The 17265-nt window shown below is 38.9% G+C and overlaps 1 protein-coding gene across 1 annotated transcript; it reads left to right on the forward strand.

Annotated features, from left to right (window-relative positions):
* Positions 1-544: 544 nt before the first annotated feature.
* Positions 545-14481, forward strand: LOC131782781 (angiopoietin-1 receptor-like). The gene is made up of 18 exons (XM_066158658.1): positions 545-700; positions 2081-2225; positions 2571-2624; positions 2890-3930; positions 5167-5278; positions 5766-5878; positions 6413-6471; positions 6877-7046; positions 7935-8237; positions 8733-8869; positions 9212-9431; positions 9987-10097; positions 10765-10934; positions 11555-11677; positions 12197-12267; positions 12570-12610; positions 13018-13114; positions 13805-14481. The coding sequence occupies exons 4-18, from the start codon at positions 3844-3846 to the stop codon at positions 13899-13901; spliced, it is 1911 nt and encodes a 636-aa protein (XP_066014755.1). The 5' UTR covers positions 545-700; positions 2081-2225; positions 2571-2624; positions 2890-3843; the 3' UTR covers positions 13902-14481.
* Positions 14482-17265: the final 2784 nt, after the last annotated feature.

Consider the following 17265-nt stretch of genomic DNA (forward strand, 5'->3'; position numbering starts at 1 on the left):
TTGAAAAGTGATTTGAAACGTGAAAAGTGACTTTCAATTCCCAACATGCGCATGTGTTGTGTTACAATGGTTTAATCTATAGACGGCTTGATGGAGAGAAATAGATTCGGAGTTACATACGAATATCATATCATTTTTATAATGAAATAAACTTTCCATATCGCGTCTTCATTGTGTCTATTTTTTGGCTGACCCGAGATCAAGGTGTGTTGCTGAATTTGGTTTAGTCGACGAGACAACAACGTCATGCTTAACATCATGTGTCTGTCAGTCACAGTTATAACTATAGCACTCTGAATATTAGACAAATATGAGAAAATAACTTTTGATCAATAAGGAAATTAAAGGAAGTAGAAGTTAATGAATCAAGGCAATTCAGTCTGAACTGAGTGGAATTGTGTTTGTAGATCAAACATATTTGAAATTCATCCACCCACGTTACGAGAAAGAGAGTTTCACGAAATTTGTTCTATTACCGCAGAATTGTGCGTGACTTTAGTTTTTTACGTGGCGTTGTGGTAGTCTGGGCCAGGCGCTAGGTCCCGGATGACGACGCTAGTGAACGTTTTCGTGGTAGATTCCTAGTCTTACAGTTTATTTACGGTTTACGGTTTTTGCGGTCTTATGGTCACTGCTAAAAGGACGGATAAAAGGAATATAAGGGCTATAAGTTGTTTCCCAAGGTTGAAAGGACACAGATGTAAGTTTTCTGTTTATTTCATAATAATTTGTTACCTATAATTTCTGCTCTGATAGTTGAGGCACTCAGCCTGTTATAATTCTAGGTTTTTGCCTTTTATTTTTCATAGTTTTCATTACCTCATCTCGCCTTGTCTCACTTCAATCGATTAATGTGATTATGTATGCATGTGGATGGAAATCCATTAGCGTAATGACTTTGTGAAAAAACAAGTTGCTGTTTTATATGTGATCACACAAAGGGGCCGCAGCGATCATAACGAAGGCAGTTCTGCGACCGTATGTTCAGAGATGTGAGAACTTTCTGTAAATGCGTAAATACGTTTCCGTTTTCTACCAGCTAGCTCGAACTCTCCTGTTGGCGTTGAATCGAGTTACTGCACTTAATTTAGGAAATTACAAACGTCGTGCAGAAACCAGATCGAACATACGAGTAGCTTCTATATTAATCGTTTCTTGACAGAAACTTGTCTCTCAGAAGATTAGGGCGGAAGAATGTTGTTATCTTCAATTCTTTATTTATTTCACTTTGCTTAACGCACTTTTTTGGCGAGATCAGCAACACAGGGCTATACAAAATGCGTATCTTCGCAACAATTGTGCTTTTGTGCGACATTATTGAAATATGATAGATGTGTTATTAAAATGGTTTCCGTGTTTACATAGCCTGATGTAAACACGCGGGAGGTTGGGAGAACACGAGATAAGCATAGGAAACCACGAGGCGAAGCGAGTGGTTTCCAGCTTATCGAGTTGAGAAACATCACAAACACGCACGCAAGCATCTGATTCCCGCGGCTTGCCTGTGTACTGCTGAAACGGGACCCGTTGCCTAGCAAGTGACCAACATCTTCCTAAATTTAAATTTTACCCTTTTCCTTGGGAACCTTTTTTACTGAAAAAAAAAAAATTTGTGTGTATAGGGTGTACATATAGTATACTTTAAATTGCTAAAATAATTTTAGGGTCAGAATCTTTAATTTGATCAACATGTTTTGTTGTGGCCATTCCTTTTCCAAGAAAGCGTAGTAAACAGTTCAATTTTTCGGTGTTTGTCCAAGCGTGAAAAATACAACTTTGTCTTGACAAACTGTCACGCTTCTCCATTCCCAGCCATGCGAAATCCCTGCTGTCGAGCTGCGACTTTAATTGAACGCGTGAGAAGGCTTTACAAACGGCATTAAATAGAATTTGGCGGAAAATGAATCTTGATTTAAGGTGGTATTTACTTGCAGAAACATAAACACGGTAATGTGACGGTGTGTACCAAACTTGCATGTTTCACGCTTGAACAAATGCGTAGAAAGCTGAATACTGAAAACAAAATACTCTTAGTAATACGCTTCAAATTTCGAAACTTTATACTCATTTTCATTTCCAGAGAGCTTTTAAAACATCTCTCGGCGGCTTTGTTGCCTGATATGAAATGTTCCCCACAACATGACAGCAACTTTTACTTCAGTTGGACGATCACCAAGCATAATATATTTCATATAAGATTCCAGTTCTTCGGTGAAAAATCGCTGGTAAGTGTGCTGAAAGTTCCGGCTGTTGTTTTAACAAAAGCTTACACAAAGACGTCACAGTTGTTATGGTAATACCTTTTTAATAATCATTTTCATAACAACCTTGACCATTGTAAAGGTTTCACAGAATTCGTCAAAATTATGAAAGTTTCACTGTCACTCGAACAGCTAAACCCAAGAGTTGAACGTTCTCTGGATAAAATTATAAATATCAAAGAGAGAGTTGATGAAATTTTGGGCGAGAAACCCTCATCAAGCAGCTGACCGAAGTTGATGCAGGTGGTTCAATATTTATTCAAAAATTCTAAAGAAATTTGCATATGTTTGGATTTTCGCATTCTACAGAGGTGCTGTTATTTCTGCCATGAATGTAGAGAATTACATCAACGCTTGCAATCGGTAAGTGTCTATGCGGTTGCTTAAACCTGAAAGGTTCATCTTACAATTAATACTTCACCTAAGCGCGAATTACAATTAAGAAAACACATTAAAAATTTGGATCGAAACCATCAGCGCGATTCATCATGGAAGCCGAAGTCTTCTATCGAACGGCTGAGCTTCCTAGAGTTACAGGATCCAATCTCTTTCGCGGCGCAGGAACGGAATGAATGAGCTTATTGCAATTGTTTCCTCTTTTTAACCTGCAGTTTTTTCTCTCTCCTAGAACATCAAAAGCTGGATTACGGCAATTGCTTGAATCAGATAAGTACATTCCTACTTTTTATTTTGATTTTTTGATCTGTTCACCTCATTGCTAAACTTTGATTGCGTAGAAGCAACAATAAAGTTTCCGCTAACAAGCCAGGTAAGTGATAGTAGTAAGTGAGCCAACGCACGTCATCAGAGATTGGATTATTGACTAGTTGAATACGCATTGTATCTGATCACTTTGGATAGACTTGAGAAAACACCCATTGAAGCCTGTGTGTTTCAATTCGCTGTTAAAGGAACAACTTTCAGACTAAGAATTATGTCAGGCCCCACCTGACAAACTTGAAAGACTCACTTTCAAGTGAAACATATTCTGCAATACAAGAAAAGCAGGAGAAAGACCTTTGGAAGATGAAACGCTTTCAAGCTACGTGTTATCTGTTTTCCTTGTCACCATCGAGATGCTCTGCCACAAATGTTATGCCACAAATCTTGAAAGAACAAGCGCTTTCAAGATATTTCCAAATTGCTCGATGGCAACCAAACCAAGACAAAAATTGCGTTCAATCGTTACAATTTTAAGACAGAGAAACTTTCGCTGTTTGGTAACTGATCCTTAACTTCTCTAAATTTAATTTTTCTGCGGCTAAAAAGTTGTGAATTTCCGTGCGAATTCCGATTCTATTGAAAAATGAGGAGATTCCGGTTTTTTTTCTTGTTACTTCCAAGCAAATTAAATAGTGTCACCCCGGGATAATTTCGTCCTTCAAGTTAGTATCAAAAACAGAATAAAGTAAAAAGTATATAAAAACATATCTGACTCATCAAAGTCAAAAATGAACTAATCTATGAGAAATAATGCTGAGGTTAGTTTACGATGTATTAGCTAACTTTGGTTCAATATATTGTTGTTGTAGTAATTGTTAAAATCGCCACCGATGTTGTGAATGTAACTGATGGAGAGTCAATGTCTCTGAACTGCACCATAAGTGGTGATGGAAGTTATACCTGGGAACGTCAGGATGGAATCGAGGTCGAAAATGCAAAAAGACAGGTGACTCTTCTTTCCTTATTTTCTATAAGTATATATCTACTACTTTCTTTTATTTTTCACACTGAGCCAAAGATGTTTGAAATTATCAAAGTTTTGAAGAAATGATTAGCATGCAGCAAGCAACCATCGAGTTTTGGATGCACTAGGGATGTTTGCTAAGCACTCAAGAAGCTAGAGTCGTACCTCGCCTCTTACACTTCTTTCGTGCTTAGCAACCTCCCGCGCGCATCCATAATTCGATGGTTGCACGCTGCAAGCTGAGCATTTTTTAATACTACCCATCTGGTTATATTTTACCCCACCTTCTCACGGACTCTCTCAACAGTTTTCACCATCCATCCCACCGTATTTCCTCCCTGCATCTGGAGTTGTTGCAGTACAGCAGGTCTCCTATTCTTATTATTGAAGACAACAACGTGGCACTGCTAAGAATGTGTCCCTTTCCTATTTCGGAATATCGAGCTGAGCTGTATCTTGATTACTTCCAATATCAATGAGAACACCTGTAATCCCTTTTCATTGAACATATCTAACTTCTTGCATGCCTTTCTTTACGTTTCTAGAATTCATCATTTCTTTTTTTATGGTAATTTTCCTTAAGGATTTCAAATTCAATTACAGGGGTCATTTACATAAAATAAACAAACGGTACTATACAAAACGATCAATTATTCCAACGATAGTGGAATTTCTCCGTATGGAAACCTCTTCAAGGGATCCCCATTCTCCGGGGTAACAAATTTTGTTCCCCGCTAAGAATAAAGCTCCTTCAATATATGTGCCTGTGTTTCTCATTTGAAAAGGCACCTCGCCCTGAGGACCTAAACTCTGGTCCCGAAAGTCACCTCGCCCTGAGGACATAAACTTTGGTCCCGACGAGGAAAAATGCACTTCCAGTTGTCTTCATTTAAGGGAAACTTAGCTCAAAGGACACTTTTCATAAACCAGGAGGTGTCTCCTGTGGAGAGGTCAGGACTGTAGATTCAATCGAAGCAATAAGTGCTAAGGAGCTCACTGCCAATAAGAACCAATTAAGTACCAAGGATTGTGGATGTGACCCTGTAATAGAAGCCGTGCAGAAAAAGATCTTCATTCAAAATATCTCATTACACATCATTAGTCTTGTTTAGGTTAAGAAGCTGGTCCAGAATAGCTTTGCTAATAAAGGGCTATTAAGGACTTTTGAACAAGGATTTCTAAATAATAATCCCAACGCTGTCGCTGTTTTTGTTGAAGGTTAAAGGAGGAGGACGACTGCTTGAAATTAATGATGCGGCCATTGCAGATTCTGGTGCCTACACCTGTAAAGTAGGCGAAATCTCTCACACCATCACGCTACAGGTTCTTGGTATGTAGATGATAACACGCCTTTCAACTTAAACTCACTTTACTCTAAATTCAAAGGGAACCACAAGTATCGTTTAAAGTTACATGTCTCAAATAAATTAATAACTTCCTAATACATAGAAGCAGTCCCTCCTTTTCGGCAAAGTCCGTCGCGTGATTCATAAATACTAGTGAAATAAAACTTGGAGAAGCTCGTGGAGAAATCTGGGAAGCTCTTGGAGACATGTTAGCCCCGAGAAAACTTCCCTCAACTTGAAGATAACAATAGCTAAATCGGTAGTTGACAAATCCGCAAAAGAGAGTATAAATAAACAGGAAGGAACAAGCAAGGGTAAGGATGGGAAGATTAAAATGGATTGTAATTGGTCACAAAGTGTTAGTTCGGTTGTTGACTAAAACTCAAAGAGGCAATAATGTACTAGGAAGGAAGAAGTATTATATATCGTCCGTCGTAGAGATGAGCATGTTGTGATTTTTTTTTACTACAGTTCAAGTCAAGGTGGAAATGGCCCTGAAGGTTGAAAATTACAACTACACGAAAGAGCTGGAGAATAAGTCATCGCCACAATACGAGGCAATCGCGAAAAACTTTACCGAGGAGGTATGATTTCTTCCATCTTTCCATTCCCTCTCTCCCCATTCCTTTTTTTCTCCCACGCTCATCCCTTTTTGCTATCCTCTCCAAGCCTCCCTCCTTTCTTTTCCTCCTTCCTCTGTTCTTTCTTCTATTCTCCATTAATTCCCTCTTCCCTCCCTCATTCCCCTCCCAACCTTACCTTCTCTCTCTTTCTTCCCTCTCTCTCTCTCTTCCTCGTGTCACCTCCTTCCCTCCTTTCTTCTTTCTCCTCCCTTCCCATTCTTCTTCCTCCTTCGTTTCCCCTTCCAACACTCCACCATTTCTCCCACCCTCTCACTCTCTCTTCAGTCCTTCCTCCCTCCTTCCCTCCTCTTTCCCTGGATTCTTATCTTCCTCCCCACTGTCTGTTCGTACCACTTATTCCACCGAATGACTTACCAACCATCTTTCTCTCTATCTGTCACCTCGTCAACCCGTTCAATAGCTTCGAATGCAAGTGTTTAGAGAGTTCTAATAACTGAAAAATAACTGAAAGCAACATCTCTTGTTATGTTTCAGATGGACATCGTTTACAGAAATACTTTAGGATACATGAGAACGGAGGTTTTGAAATTGACGTGAGTACCAGAGCGTATTCCTAATTCTTAACTCCACAATTAAAAACTCCAAACATTTCATTTTGGCGTGAATCAGTCTCAATAGTATCTAGTAGCATATCTCTTAATTCATGCGCTGTATTGATCTAAGCGTGGACAAACTATATCTATGATCTCCATGGCACAAAAATTTTATCGAAAAAGTCACTTTCACTTATCAAAGATAAATAGCAAACAATTCCTTGATTATTGAGAAATGCATATGTAAGTCGTTATTGCATAGAGCTAATAGACCCTCTGACGCCCTTTATTGTAATCAATCCTCATATAAGTTACCTATAAGTTTCTATAAGTTACCACGTTATAAATCATTGTAGCTACAGTATGACTATTTTCTAAAACGACTTTTGTCCCTTAATATTTTAGGAAAGGAAGTGTGGTAGTGGATTTCAACATTATCATCCAAATTGTAACAACCGATCCAAAAAATGAAACAACTACCGTAGATAAAAAGGCCTCAGTCGTCCAGACAACAATTAAAGAAGCCAAAGATGGGTTTGTAGGACGGCTAAAAGCTTCCAAAGTTATTCCAAAGAGTAAGTGTGCCGTGGTGAAACTGGGTATTTACATGTTTTTTTAACGCTTTTGAGCGTAATTCGATATTTCCCAGGACTCCAGTCTCTTATTATGCTTCTTTCCACCCAGAAGCATGGATATGTATGAATGGGTGGTAACAAACTGCCACTGCTCCTGAAACGTAGCAAAATTGCAGATGAATTACCTGTCATGGAGTGGTTTCCTTCTCACGGACTCTCTCAACAGTTTTCACCATCCATCCCACCGTATTTCCTCCCTGCATCTGGAGTTGTTGCAGTACAGCAGGTCTCCCATTCTTATTATTGAAGACAACAACGTGGCACTGCTAAGAATGTGTCCCTTTCCTATTGCAAAATTGCAGATGAATTACCTGTCATGGAGTGGTTTCCAATCCAGGAGAAGTAGGAACACTCCTGGTATCTAATTTCCCCTGAAAGTATCATTAATTGCTAACTAAGAGAGCTTTTGATTGTTGAACAAATACTCCTGTTGGGAAAGTGGGATGTTTATACGAAAACGTTGTGGAGAATGTGCAAACTGGTGCTCAATGGACCACTTACTTCGTAAGATTTAATCACCCGGGTAAGAAAGGGTTAATGTCAATAGAAACGTTACATAAGGAGGCTTTTCTTGCATCATGTGATTGGAAAGGATATGAAGAAAGCAAAATAACATGGAAAATGAGCGGGTTATGCCACAGACGCACTCAGAGGCAAAAACCTTCAAGCAGTAATATTAAAAACATTCGCCATTGTTTGAGTAATTTCCAAATGTCTCTGTTACTTGAAACTTGCACCTTGTTTCATCGTTTAGCCCTCAGATAATCACTTTGATTGTCCACTCTTTTCGAAATTTACGATCATTTCCTATCTATTCTTCATTTTTAGCCGAACCTCCAGAGCCTAATGGTGTGGAGATCTTTGATATCAAATCAGATGAGCTGAGCATTCGATGGAAACCGTCGGAAGATGCTGAAACTTTCGACGTTCGCACTTACTCGGTGCAATACAGAGCATATGGTGAAAAGACCTACAGCGAGCATAATCAAACAGCAACCACTGAAACTACAGACCACTCGTACAGGATTAAGTCTCTCGAACCTGAGACTGTCTACATGATACGGGTCGGTGCTGTTAACCCGTATGGACCCAACTTCAACGAGGAAACTGGCCATGAAACCGAACCCGCACGTAAGCCATTTTAAGTTATATACAGCAATTTGTAAAATTGACAAAGTTATCCACAAGTATTCGGTGAATATAAAGTTTTTTCTCTGTTTTTTTAACCCTCACACGTGACGTCTCGTGCTATAATTTCTTTATCTTTAGTTTTATGCATTACTATCGTACCTTCGCAATTTGTAAGCGTCTAAACGCAGGTTGTTATACTCTGGCAAACATATATTGGAAATTTCGTCTTCCTGTTGTAAAATTTCGATGGATTCCCTCGTTTCGAAACTAGGGAGAGAAATTTTGAATCAGAGTCAGGCTTTAACAAGCCATTTTAACACTGTAGTGCTACTCACATCTTACACCAAAGGGCTTCTTACCTCGTAATCTTACGCCATATGCCCCGTCTCATCTTACCTATGGCCATTCCTTTAATACTGATACAAAGCCTTTGGAAAAGGTCCACAATGTCATGTGTGGCTTTCATTCTGATATCATACATATTTTTTATTACAGCTTTGGCATGGTGGATTATTGTCTTGGCCGTGTTAGGTGTACTCTTGATTCTTGGCATACTCATCGGCATTATTGTGTACAGACGGAAGAAAGCGCGGGAAAGAAAGAAAAGAGAAACTCGATTTCGAGCTCTAAAGGTACCATAACAGTAGATACAATTATTGCGTCAATCCCATATAAGCATAAACCAGATACCGATATATCAAATATCACGAGGGTGAGAACTCAAGGTAAAAAACAAGAAAGCCGCTTAAAGCGCTTTTAAGAAAGTGGTGTAAGTTTCTGGATTAGTCACACAACACAGCAAGGCAACTGAACCAAAGTAATCCCGGATTACTTTGGAAACTCAATTGAAACATTTCTCCATCAGAAATATAGCGCACGGTACGAAAGTTTCTGTCGACTTATCCCTTCCGTTTGACTAAAATTACGCCATCCTTGATGTGAAATCACTGGCTGCACACATTTTTCTCTTTCAGAACAAAGTCGCAGTTTGCCATGATGAGGATGTTGGAGGATTAACATACTCGTTTACAAACGCTGCTTACAGGTCGGGCGAGATGAACTGGGAAGAGTTTCCCTACGAGAATATTAAACTGTTGAGTGAACTAGGTTCGGGAGCCTTTGGCGTCGTTTTTAAAGGAGAGCTGTTACAAGATAACGGGAAAATCATTCCTTGCGCTGTAAAAGCTTTAAAACGTAAGTCTTGCATGTAAGGTTCACGTGTAGCATGTTAAGCAGTCAGCTTGTCAGTTTTGATCAATCAGATAGGCAGTCAGTTAGTTAGTCGGTTAGTAAGCCAGTTTGGCAGCCAGACAGTCAGTGAACTAGTCAGCTAATCAACTAGGAATTACGACAGTCTGTCAATTAGTCAGCCAGACACCCAGCTAGACAGCTAACCGAGCCAGCCAGCCTAGTCAGTTAGTCAGTCAGTTAGCTGGTCAGTCAACCGGTTTGTTGGTCAGTCATTCAGTCTGTCAGTTGGTCAGTCAGTCAGTCAGGTAGTCAGAATGTCAGTCAGTCAGTCAGTCAGTCAGTAAACCAGTCAGCTAGTCAGTCAGCCTGTCAGCCGGTCAGCCGGTCAGCCGGTTAGCCGGTCAGCCGGCTGTAGCCAAGAGATACTCTCATGGGAAATTTGATGTTGACTTTCTCTATATTTCCATGAATAACGAAAAACTCTTGTGAGCATCGTATAAGTTACATGTATAAACCTGTTTTCAATGTCAGCAAATTTCACCCTTCTTTAATTAACAGCAACTGCCACAGAGGTGGAAATAAAAGACTTGTACAATGAGTTGGAAATCATGGCTAATGTAGGACACCATCCGAACCTTGTGAATTTGATCGGAGCATGCACTCAAGATGGTCAGTAAAATACTTGAACGATCATTCAGAACCCTACAGTAACCCTTTTACTCTAAAAAATTAAAGTGCAATTCTCCCTTCTAGTTATCACACATTTATTACTCAATTAGTTATGATTAAGTGGTGCTTTGACTCTCAAGCTCTCCACATATTTGGTGGATAATGTATCAATATCATGAGAAGAAGTTACACGTCAATGACCTCTGGTAGTTGCTTGGGAAGTTAATTCACATTTAGTGCAACTTTTAGCCTGATTTTTTTATGTTTGTTTGCAATACTTTTAAATCTTTTTAATCTTTGACCATTCTCGCTTCTTCCTCATTCAGTCGTACTATTTTATTGTGATTCTTTTTCATCAAACCAATATTTTGTGTTTTCATTTTACGTCAAAAGTAACATTACACATCCAATAGAACGACCCAATTTCCTAAGCTCGTCATTTGCAATCAGAGTAAATTTTCTTCATTCTTTGCCATCCTCGTTCCTTTGGTCCCATTTTCATGGGTTTTATCTAACCAACCTAACAATTGCTGTTTTTCCTTATAATGAACGTTATTTTACATGTCATAACCGTAATGCTAAACATTTTGCAACTTGGAGCCCTTAATGTTTGAAACTATTTTAGACAAGCCCATTGTTTTCATTCCATTCATTTCTTTATCTCTAGACCACCTACTTGTTATAATAGAGCTAGCAGAAAACGGCTGCTTGTTAGATTTCTTAAAACGGTACAGACAACAAGATGGAAATAACACTAGAAGCGGCTTAACAGAACATATGAAAATATCGATAGCCGTTGATGTAGCGCAAGGAATGGCACATTTAGCGGACTGCAGGGTGAGTTCATAGTAGTAGGAGGAACATTCTAAGCATACTTACTTTTCTTCCTGCCATAACCCCAGCAACCCTCAGCACTGTCTAGTCTTCCGATTGTTTTTTCTTTTGTAATTTAACCTCTGACACAGGTTTGCCGTTAGAAACTGTAATACATGTATGATGTGAGCTGAGTAGGCGGCAGAATTGAAGTATGTCTTCGTGGCAAGCATGGTGTGTTACAAAGCAACACGCCCCGAGAAGTGGTTTCCAGCATTCTGAAACATTTTTAGCCAACGGAAAATTGTGTGACAGCCGCCTACCGCCTGTTAATGCATGGCAGGACTGTGAAAGTTGGGGATTGGATCTACCAATATCATTTATATTTTTCTTCTTTCACCTCATTTTCTACTTGAAATGTTTTGGTTTTTGTTTGGGGAAATTTCTCCATAGAGTTACGCAATAATGTAAGATGAATCGTCATTCTTGGTTTTGATTCTGTGGACTGAATTCCTTTATGATACCATTCAAACGATGGGTGAATTTCAATAAAGCACAAACTGCTGAGAAATTTGATTTTTGTCGAGTGACTTTAACAAATACCTACAACAATCAAACATGACTTGGAATTTTGTTTGTATCAGTGTATCCACCGAGACCTTGCAGCAAGGAATGTTTTACTGGGGAAGGACTACGTTGCCAAGGTTTCCGATTATGGTATGGCCCGTAGTATGTACGAAGAGCTGATGTACAAGAAAGAAACTCAGGTAAATTACTCGTTGAAAGTGCTAAAAGTATATAGACTTACAAATGTAATAATTTTTTTGTAGTTCTCAGATCTGATTCGTACACCCTCCGTACAGCTGATCTTCATGTTCTTGTGCTCTACATTATGACGGTTTCGTGTTCAAAATGTCTCTTTTAATGGAAAGAATTTGAATTTGGCAGTAGAAATTCCATGAGGTGGCTCTTCTTTCCACTATTTGCAGGTCCAGTTGGAATCTGGAAAGGTGTTTTTTGTGAAGGAGGGGGGAGGGGGGTGGGGATAACTGAATGACCCGGAAGAAACCCCCGGGGAGAGGACGAGAACTAACATAAAACTCAACCTTTATATGACGCAAGGTCCAAGAGCAGCCTCACCACTGCGTTATCTCTTCTTCCTTAAGTTTCTTATAACGTATAATTGGATAAAATCATCTGGCAACCCAAGGCCAACCTAAACGCAGTCATTCTGTCGAACAATTTCAAACTCATATGTATATGATTCTTTCATTTGCTGCATTCAGGGTAAACTTCCGGTTAAATGGATGGCTATCGAGTCCTTGGAGACATACACTTTCACGATGCAATCTGATGTGTAAGTCACTTGAAATGGCCATAGGGTATGAGGCTAAAATCCTGACTGAAATGCTCATCTACCAATATAAGCCCCTGAAATTTCGTAATTTTCCTTGACAGTTCACCAGTACCCCGCTTTATACATTTAGCCAGAGGGAGGGAGACTGTGACTTTAGAACGAACTAAGATATTTAAAACAGTACAAAATATCTCGCTGATTCCAGATACTAATTTTTCTTAAATCTATTTATAATGGGCAAAAGACTAATTTTTATTTTCAGGGCTCTTTTTAATCTTTAATTTGCTTTTGTTTTAACGCAGGTGGGCTTATGGAGTACTGCTTTGGGAAATAGAATCAGGAGGTAGGATTTGTTTCCATCTAGTACTGAGTCGGATGCAGAAAAATACCCTATTTCTCTTAAGTTTAAACTGTATCTGAGCGAGTCAGTTGCAGTTTCATTTGTCATTCAACATTGTGATGCATTTTCTAAAAAGAATACACAACGTTCAAAATTTTCAAAACTGCTTTCAGTCAGAAGTTCGCGTTAAATGCTTAGGAAAAGAAGTCTGTTGCGTGACATTTTTTTGTGTATAAACCTAAGATGATGACGGGTAGATTGATGTTCATAGTCAATTTTGAAAAGGTGAAGCTTCGAGCATTGGGTGGTTAGATTCTGTGTATTAGTCAGAGTAGAAATCTTGGCGTTACGTGTCTTAAAAACGACATTTAAGACGGCTAATATAACTAAAAAATATTCCCTGCTTTTAGGGTTGAAACCTTATGCTGGCGATAGCACCTCGGAACTGATAGAAAAGCTAAAGAACGGATACAGAATGGAAAAGCCTAACGGATGTTCAGACGAAATGTAAGATATTCTTACATTATTCTTGTTTTTAAAGGCTTGCCATAATTTTCACTTCTCGTTGACTATTTAAACGTATACTACACCGAGTACTAAAAAAAAAAAATATATATATATATATACATGGTTCCACTCGGTTTGACAAATCGACAGTGGTTTAGAGTGGTTTGTTATCGACAACGATATCCGTCATCAGAGTGGTCCACAACATTTCGATAACAAATATCGCTTTCGACAGGAGTACAGATCTCGCTAAAGCACTCTCGATTTATTTTCCACCATAACATCGACATCAGAAATGCATTGCGTGACACATTGACGCAGCTGCTTCGTCTGTACTCTTACCGACTACAGCAAATTGGTCAATCAGAATGCGACATTACTGCCAATTGTGGTAAAGAAAATAAGTAGAGGTAATTAGCTATTTGGGAAACGATCTGGGCAGTGCTTGTATAAGACAGAACTAAGCCTTCAGTTTTCTTTTTTTAACAAATTTTGCAAAACACTTAACGGTGGAAATGTTTACCTCATTCCTTCATGATGTGATATAGATTACATTTCGTAATGTCTGATATAGATTACATTTCGTAATGTTTATGAAATGAGGACAAAGTTTCCAAATTACCAAAATTAAAAAAAGATATGAGTTCTCGACTAAACGCAGCTTTATGCGACCATTTTTTTTCGTTTTAGGTACCAGGCAATGAGAGATTGTTGGAATCCAAATCCTAACGCAAGACCAAATTTTGACGAATTGATTGTCCGTCTCGAGAGCACGATCATGGCTTAGTTTACATTATATTACATTAACAGCGACAACAGGAACAACAACAAAAACAAAACTACAACAACTAAACAAGGAACTTTTACAGGGAATAGGAAGGTTTAAATATAAAATTACGTTAGGATTACCAAGGATGTCAGAAAAGGTGAAGCGACAGAAAAAAAGCAACAGATTAACTTCACAACTACAACTGATAATCAGTTCGTTAGAGCATCGCACATGATGCTTATTGTCCTTGGGATATTTCTATAAGGGAGGAGGGGGAGAGGGGAACCATCCTTGTTTCATTTTTAAACAGAGTTAGCCGAGCAGTGTTACAATTTGGAAATACGGTAGAACCCGCTAAATCCTAAGGGAAAAAAACTGTTTCGAGTTAACGGAAGTTGGAGTCAGTGGGGTTCCGCCGTCTTCTACTCTTGCATAAGCTTTTATTTGGTTCTAGTAAATATGCTGTTTTATTGTTATATTAGCAGAAAGGTCATTAGAGCAGGTGTATAAGGTGTGAATTATACTGATAATATTCAGAAGCTCATTTACATATGTAAGGTGACACCAAATAAATTCCGGTACCTTCCGAATTAGTGAATACTTGTTGTTGACTTGGAGTGACGTGGAGGTTGGTTTTGCAAAAAAGAATGAAACAAAACGCAAAGAAACGTTTTGCAAACGAATAAAAGACAATGGGTCGAGAAAGGATTGGCAAACAGCAAAAAAAAGATTGCGACTTAGAGTATACTCTCACATAGCTCTGAATCTAACTTTTCAGAGAGCATTTTTGATCCCTTGTTTCGTGAACAACTATGTTTTTTCTTTCATTCATTAATTTGGTTTTTTTTTGTTTACTCCGTGTTCGATTGATCCACATCTCGTCCCATTTAACAGTCCGGGCCATAGATAATTTTGTCTACACCACGACGTCTTAAAACATGGCGTCACTGTTTTTAAAAACTTGGCCTAGCCCCGCATTTTAGTCCCGCATTTTTGTCTCTGATATTTATGGCTCTTGGGACCCAATTCTCTTAATAAAGCACAGAAAGAGCTTTGCGTCAAAAGCAGTTTGAATAGCGTCCGTTGAAATGTGTGGGAAAAATCACAATTTAAAGTCGAGCTGCGATATCTTATTTTGGACGGTTGAGGACACACAAGCTTCAAGTACGTTTTTTCTGGGAAAAATAATTAGTACGGTAAACTTCGATATATGTGCTCTTCAGTTATCAGAAAGAAGGCGAGGGCTTTATTCTGAGTGCGCGGCCGTTGTTTTTTGTCATAGGCCGTCATGGCGTCATAGTTTCTGCCAGCTATCGATTATCTCAGTATTTCTAAAGGTCCCTTTGTCTTCGTTTCAGCTCATAGATGATCATATCTCCTTCATGAGAAAAGTCTATCAACTTTATGATAAAGGCTGTCGAGTAAGACGGTTTAACAAAAGCTTATTTATAACTGAGCTCTCGGTTTAATTTAAAATAATATCGACTCAGGACTCAGAGTAAATTTGTCCTAGGAAATTGCAGACGAGATTAAAGTAAAAAGACCCGGGGGGTCCATATCCGCTAGCGAATTTGGACCGGGGGGTCCAAATCCGCCGCTGGAACATCGGAAAGCAAAAGGTAGTCGATCGTTAAAAGGTGTTGATTGCTTGAGCGACCCCTGCCATTCGCTTGCGCTTTTAAATCTTCTAACCTGAAAGCTTAGCTGTTGTTAGGATATCCTTTCATGACTTCCGTTTACGATGTGATATTAAGGGTTAGTTTTAGGGTGTCATTTCCACTTGGCAAAGCCGGATGAGATTGTGTTACAAAAGGTAATATTTTCATATGTGTGCGGTTTTTTCTTTTTTTTCTAAGTATCAGTCTCTCCCGCAGAAAATAACTCCAGAGATACGTTTTTCAAAACCTTACTCTAGGTATTCTCTATTCTTTAAGCATATTTGAAACTCTGTACGTTTTTTAATAAACGTTGAGTGTGACGAATTTGGTGTAGGAGGTGTAAGGCTTCTCCTTTCGCGAATCCCATATTCACGCCTTTAAGTGTATGACATGGAAAATATTTCGTGTATTAGAAGGTCGCTGCCTCTTTGAAATGCGTTTGCATGCCAAGGGACGATTCCCCGTTTAATAACTTGCGAATTTGATATTATTCACACAGCCATCGGCTGTGTGTGAAACTGCTGCCAAATGAATAGATTCTCGGGCAAGACTGCAGTTTCGATTCTTTATGAATCTCTTCAATTGCCTCGTAATTAATAATAATTAATTTGTCACGGAGGAATAATAGGAGTCGCACAGGCCCGCAAACACTTTTTAACTTCCGAAGGAGCGGCAATTGACAGTGAATTTCCAATAAATTCCACGTTTATTCACGCTATCTTGTTCACTCGACCACGACAGGATGCAAATGACTTATTTTTCGGTTTACGACCATGATGCAACGCAATCAGAGTGCGCACACAGCCTGTGGCCCACTGAATCTTAGACAAATATGAGAAAATTACTTTTGATCAACAAAGAAATGATAGGAAGTAGAAGCTAATTAATCAAGGAAATTCATCTTAACTATGTGGAATTGGGTTTGTAGATGAAATATATTTGAAATTCATCCACCCATGTTACGAGAAAGAGAGTTTGAAGAAATTTGTTCAGAGGTGTGTAAACTCTTGACTGCGATCAAACTAGTTTGTAACCCGGTTTCCTGAACATGATACTACGGAAGAATGCAATAATTAACATATTCATGAAAAGCACGCCCACACTGCGGGATAACAAATACCTTGATGCAGTCTTCTAAAACGATTGAGGTTCGTCAAAGACCGCGTTGTAAACCAACGCATACACATCGCCTTTGCACGAGGAATCACAAAGGTAAGGACGTTATCAGTAAGTGTTAGGGTTAAAAGGGTCTCTGTCATTCAAAGGAAATTGAATCATTTCTCTCGCTCATGTCGTGGCTAGCAGGAGTTGTTTAGTTACGGCGTAGTTAACAGACGAAGAGGAAAGCCTCGCGAGCCAGCTTTCTGTAAATGCGTAAATACGTTTCCGTTTTCTACCTGGCAGCTCGAACTCTCATGTTGGTGGTGAATCGAGTTAATGCACTTAATTTAGGGAATTACAAACGTCGAGTGCAGAAACCAACACACGAGTAGCTTCTTTATAAATCGTTTCTTGGCAGAAACTTGTCTCTCAGAAGATTAGGGCGGAAGAATGTTGTTATCTTCAATTCTTTATTTTATCGTACATTACTCAACTTACTCTATAGGGGAGATCAGTAACACAGGGCTATACAAAATGCGTATCTCCACAACAGTTGTACCTTAGAGCGACATTATTAAAATATGGTAGATGTGTTGTTATGTTTCATATCTTTAATGACCTCG

The sequence above is a fragment of the Pocillopora verrucosa genome, chromosome 11 (genome assembly GCF_036669915.1).
Source record: "Pocillopora verrucosa isolate sample1 chromosome 11, ASM3666991v2, whole genome shotgun sequence".
NCBI lineage: Eukaryota > Metazoa > Cnidaria > Anthozoa > Scleractinia > Pocilloporidae > Pocillopora > Pocillopora verrucosa.

Coding starts and splice junctions, on each gene's coding strand:
- LOC131782781 (XM_066158658.1), top strand. CDS start 3,844: ATGTCTCTGAACTGCACCATAAGTGGTGATGGAAGTTATACCTGGGAA. Junction 3,931..5,166: donor TCGAAAATGCAAAAAGACAG/GTGACTCTTCTT, acceptor TTTTTGTTGAAG/GTTAAAGGAGGAGGACGACT. Junction 13,115..13,804: donor AACGGATGTTCAGACGAAAT/GTAAGATATTCT, acceptor TTTTCGTTTTAG/GTACCAGGCAATGAGAGATT.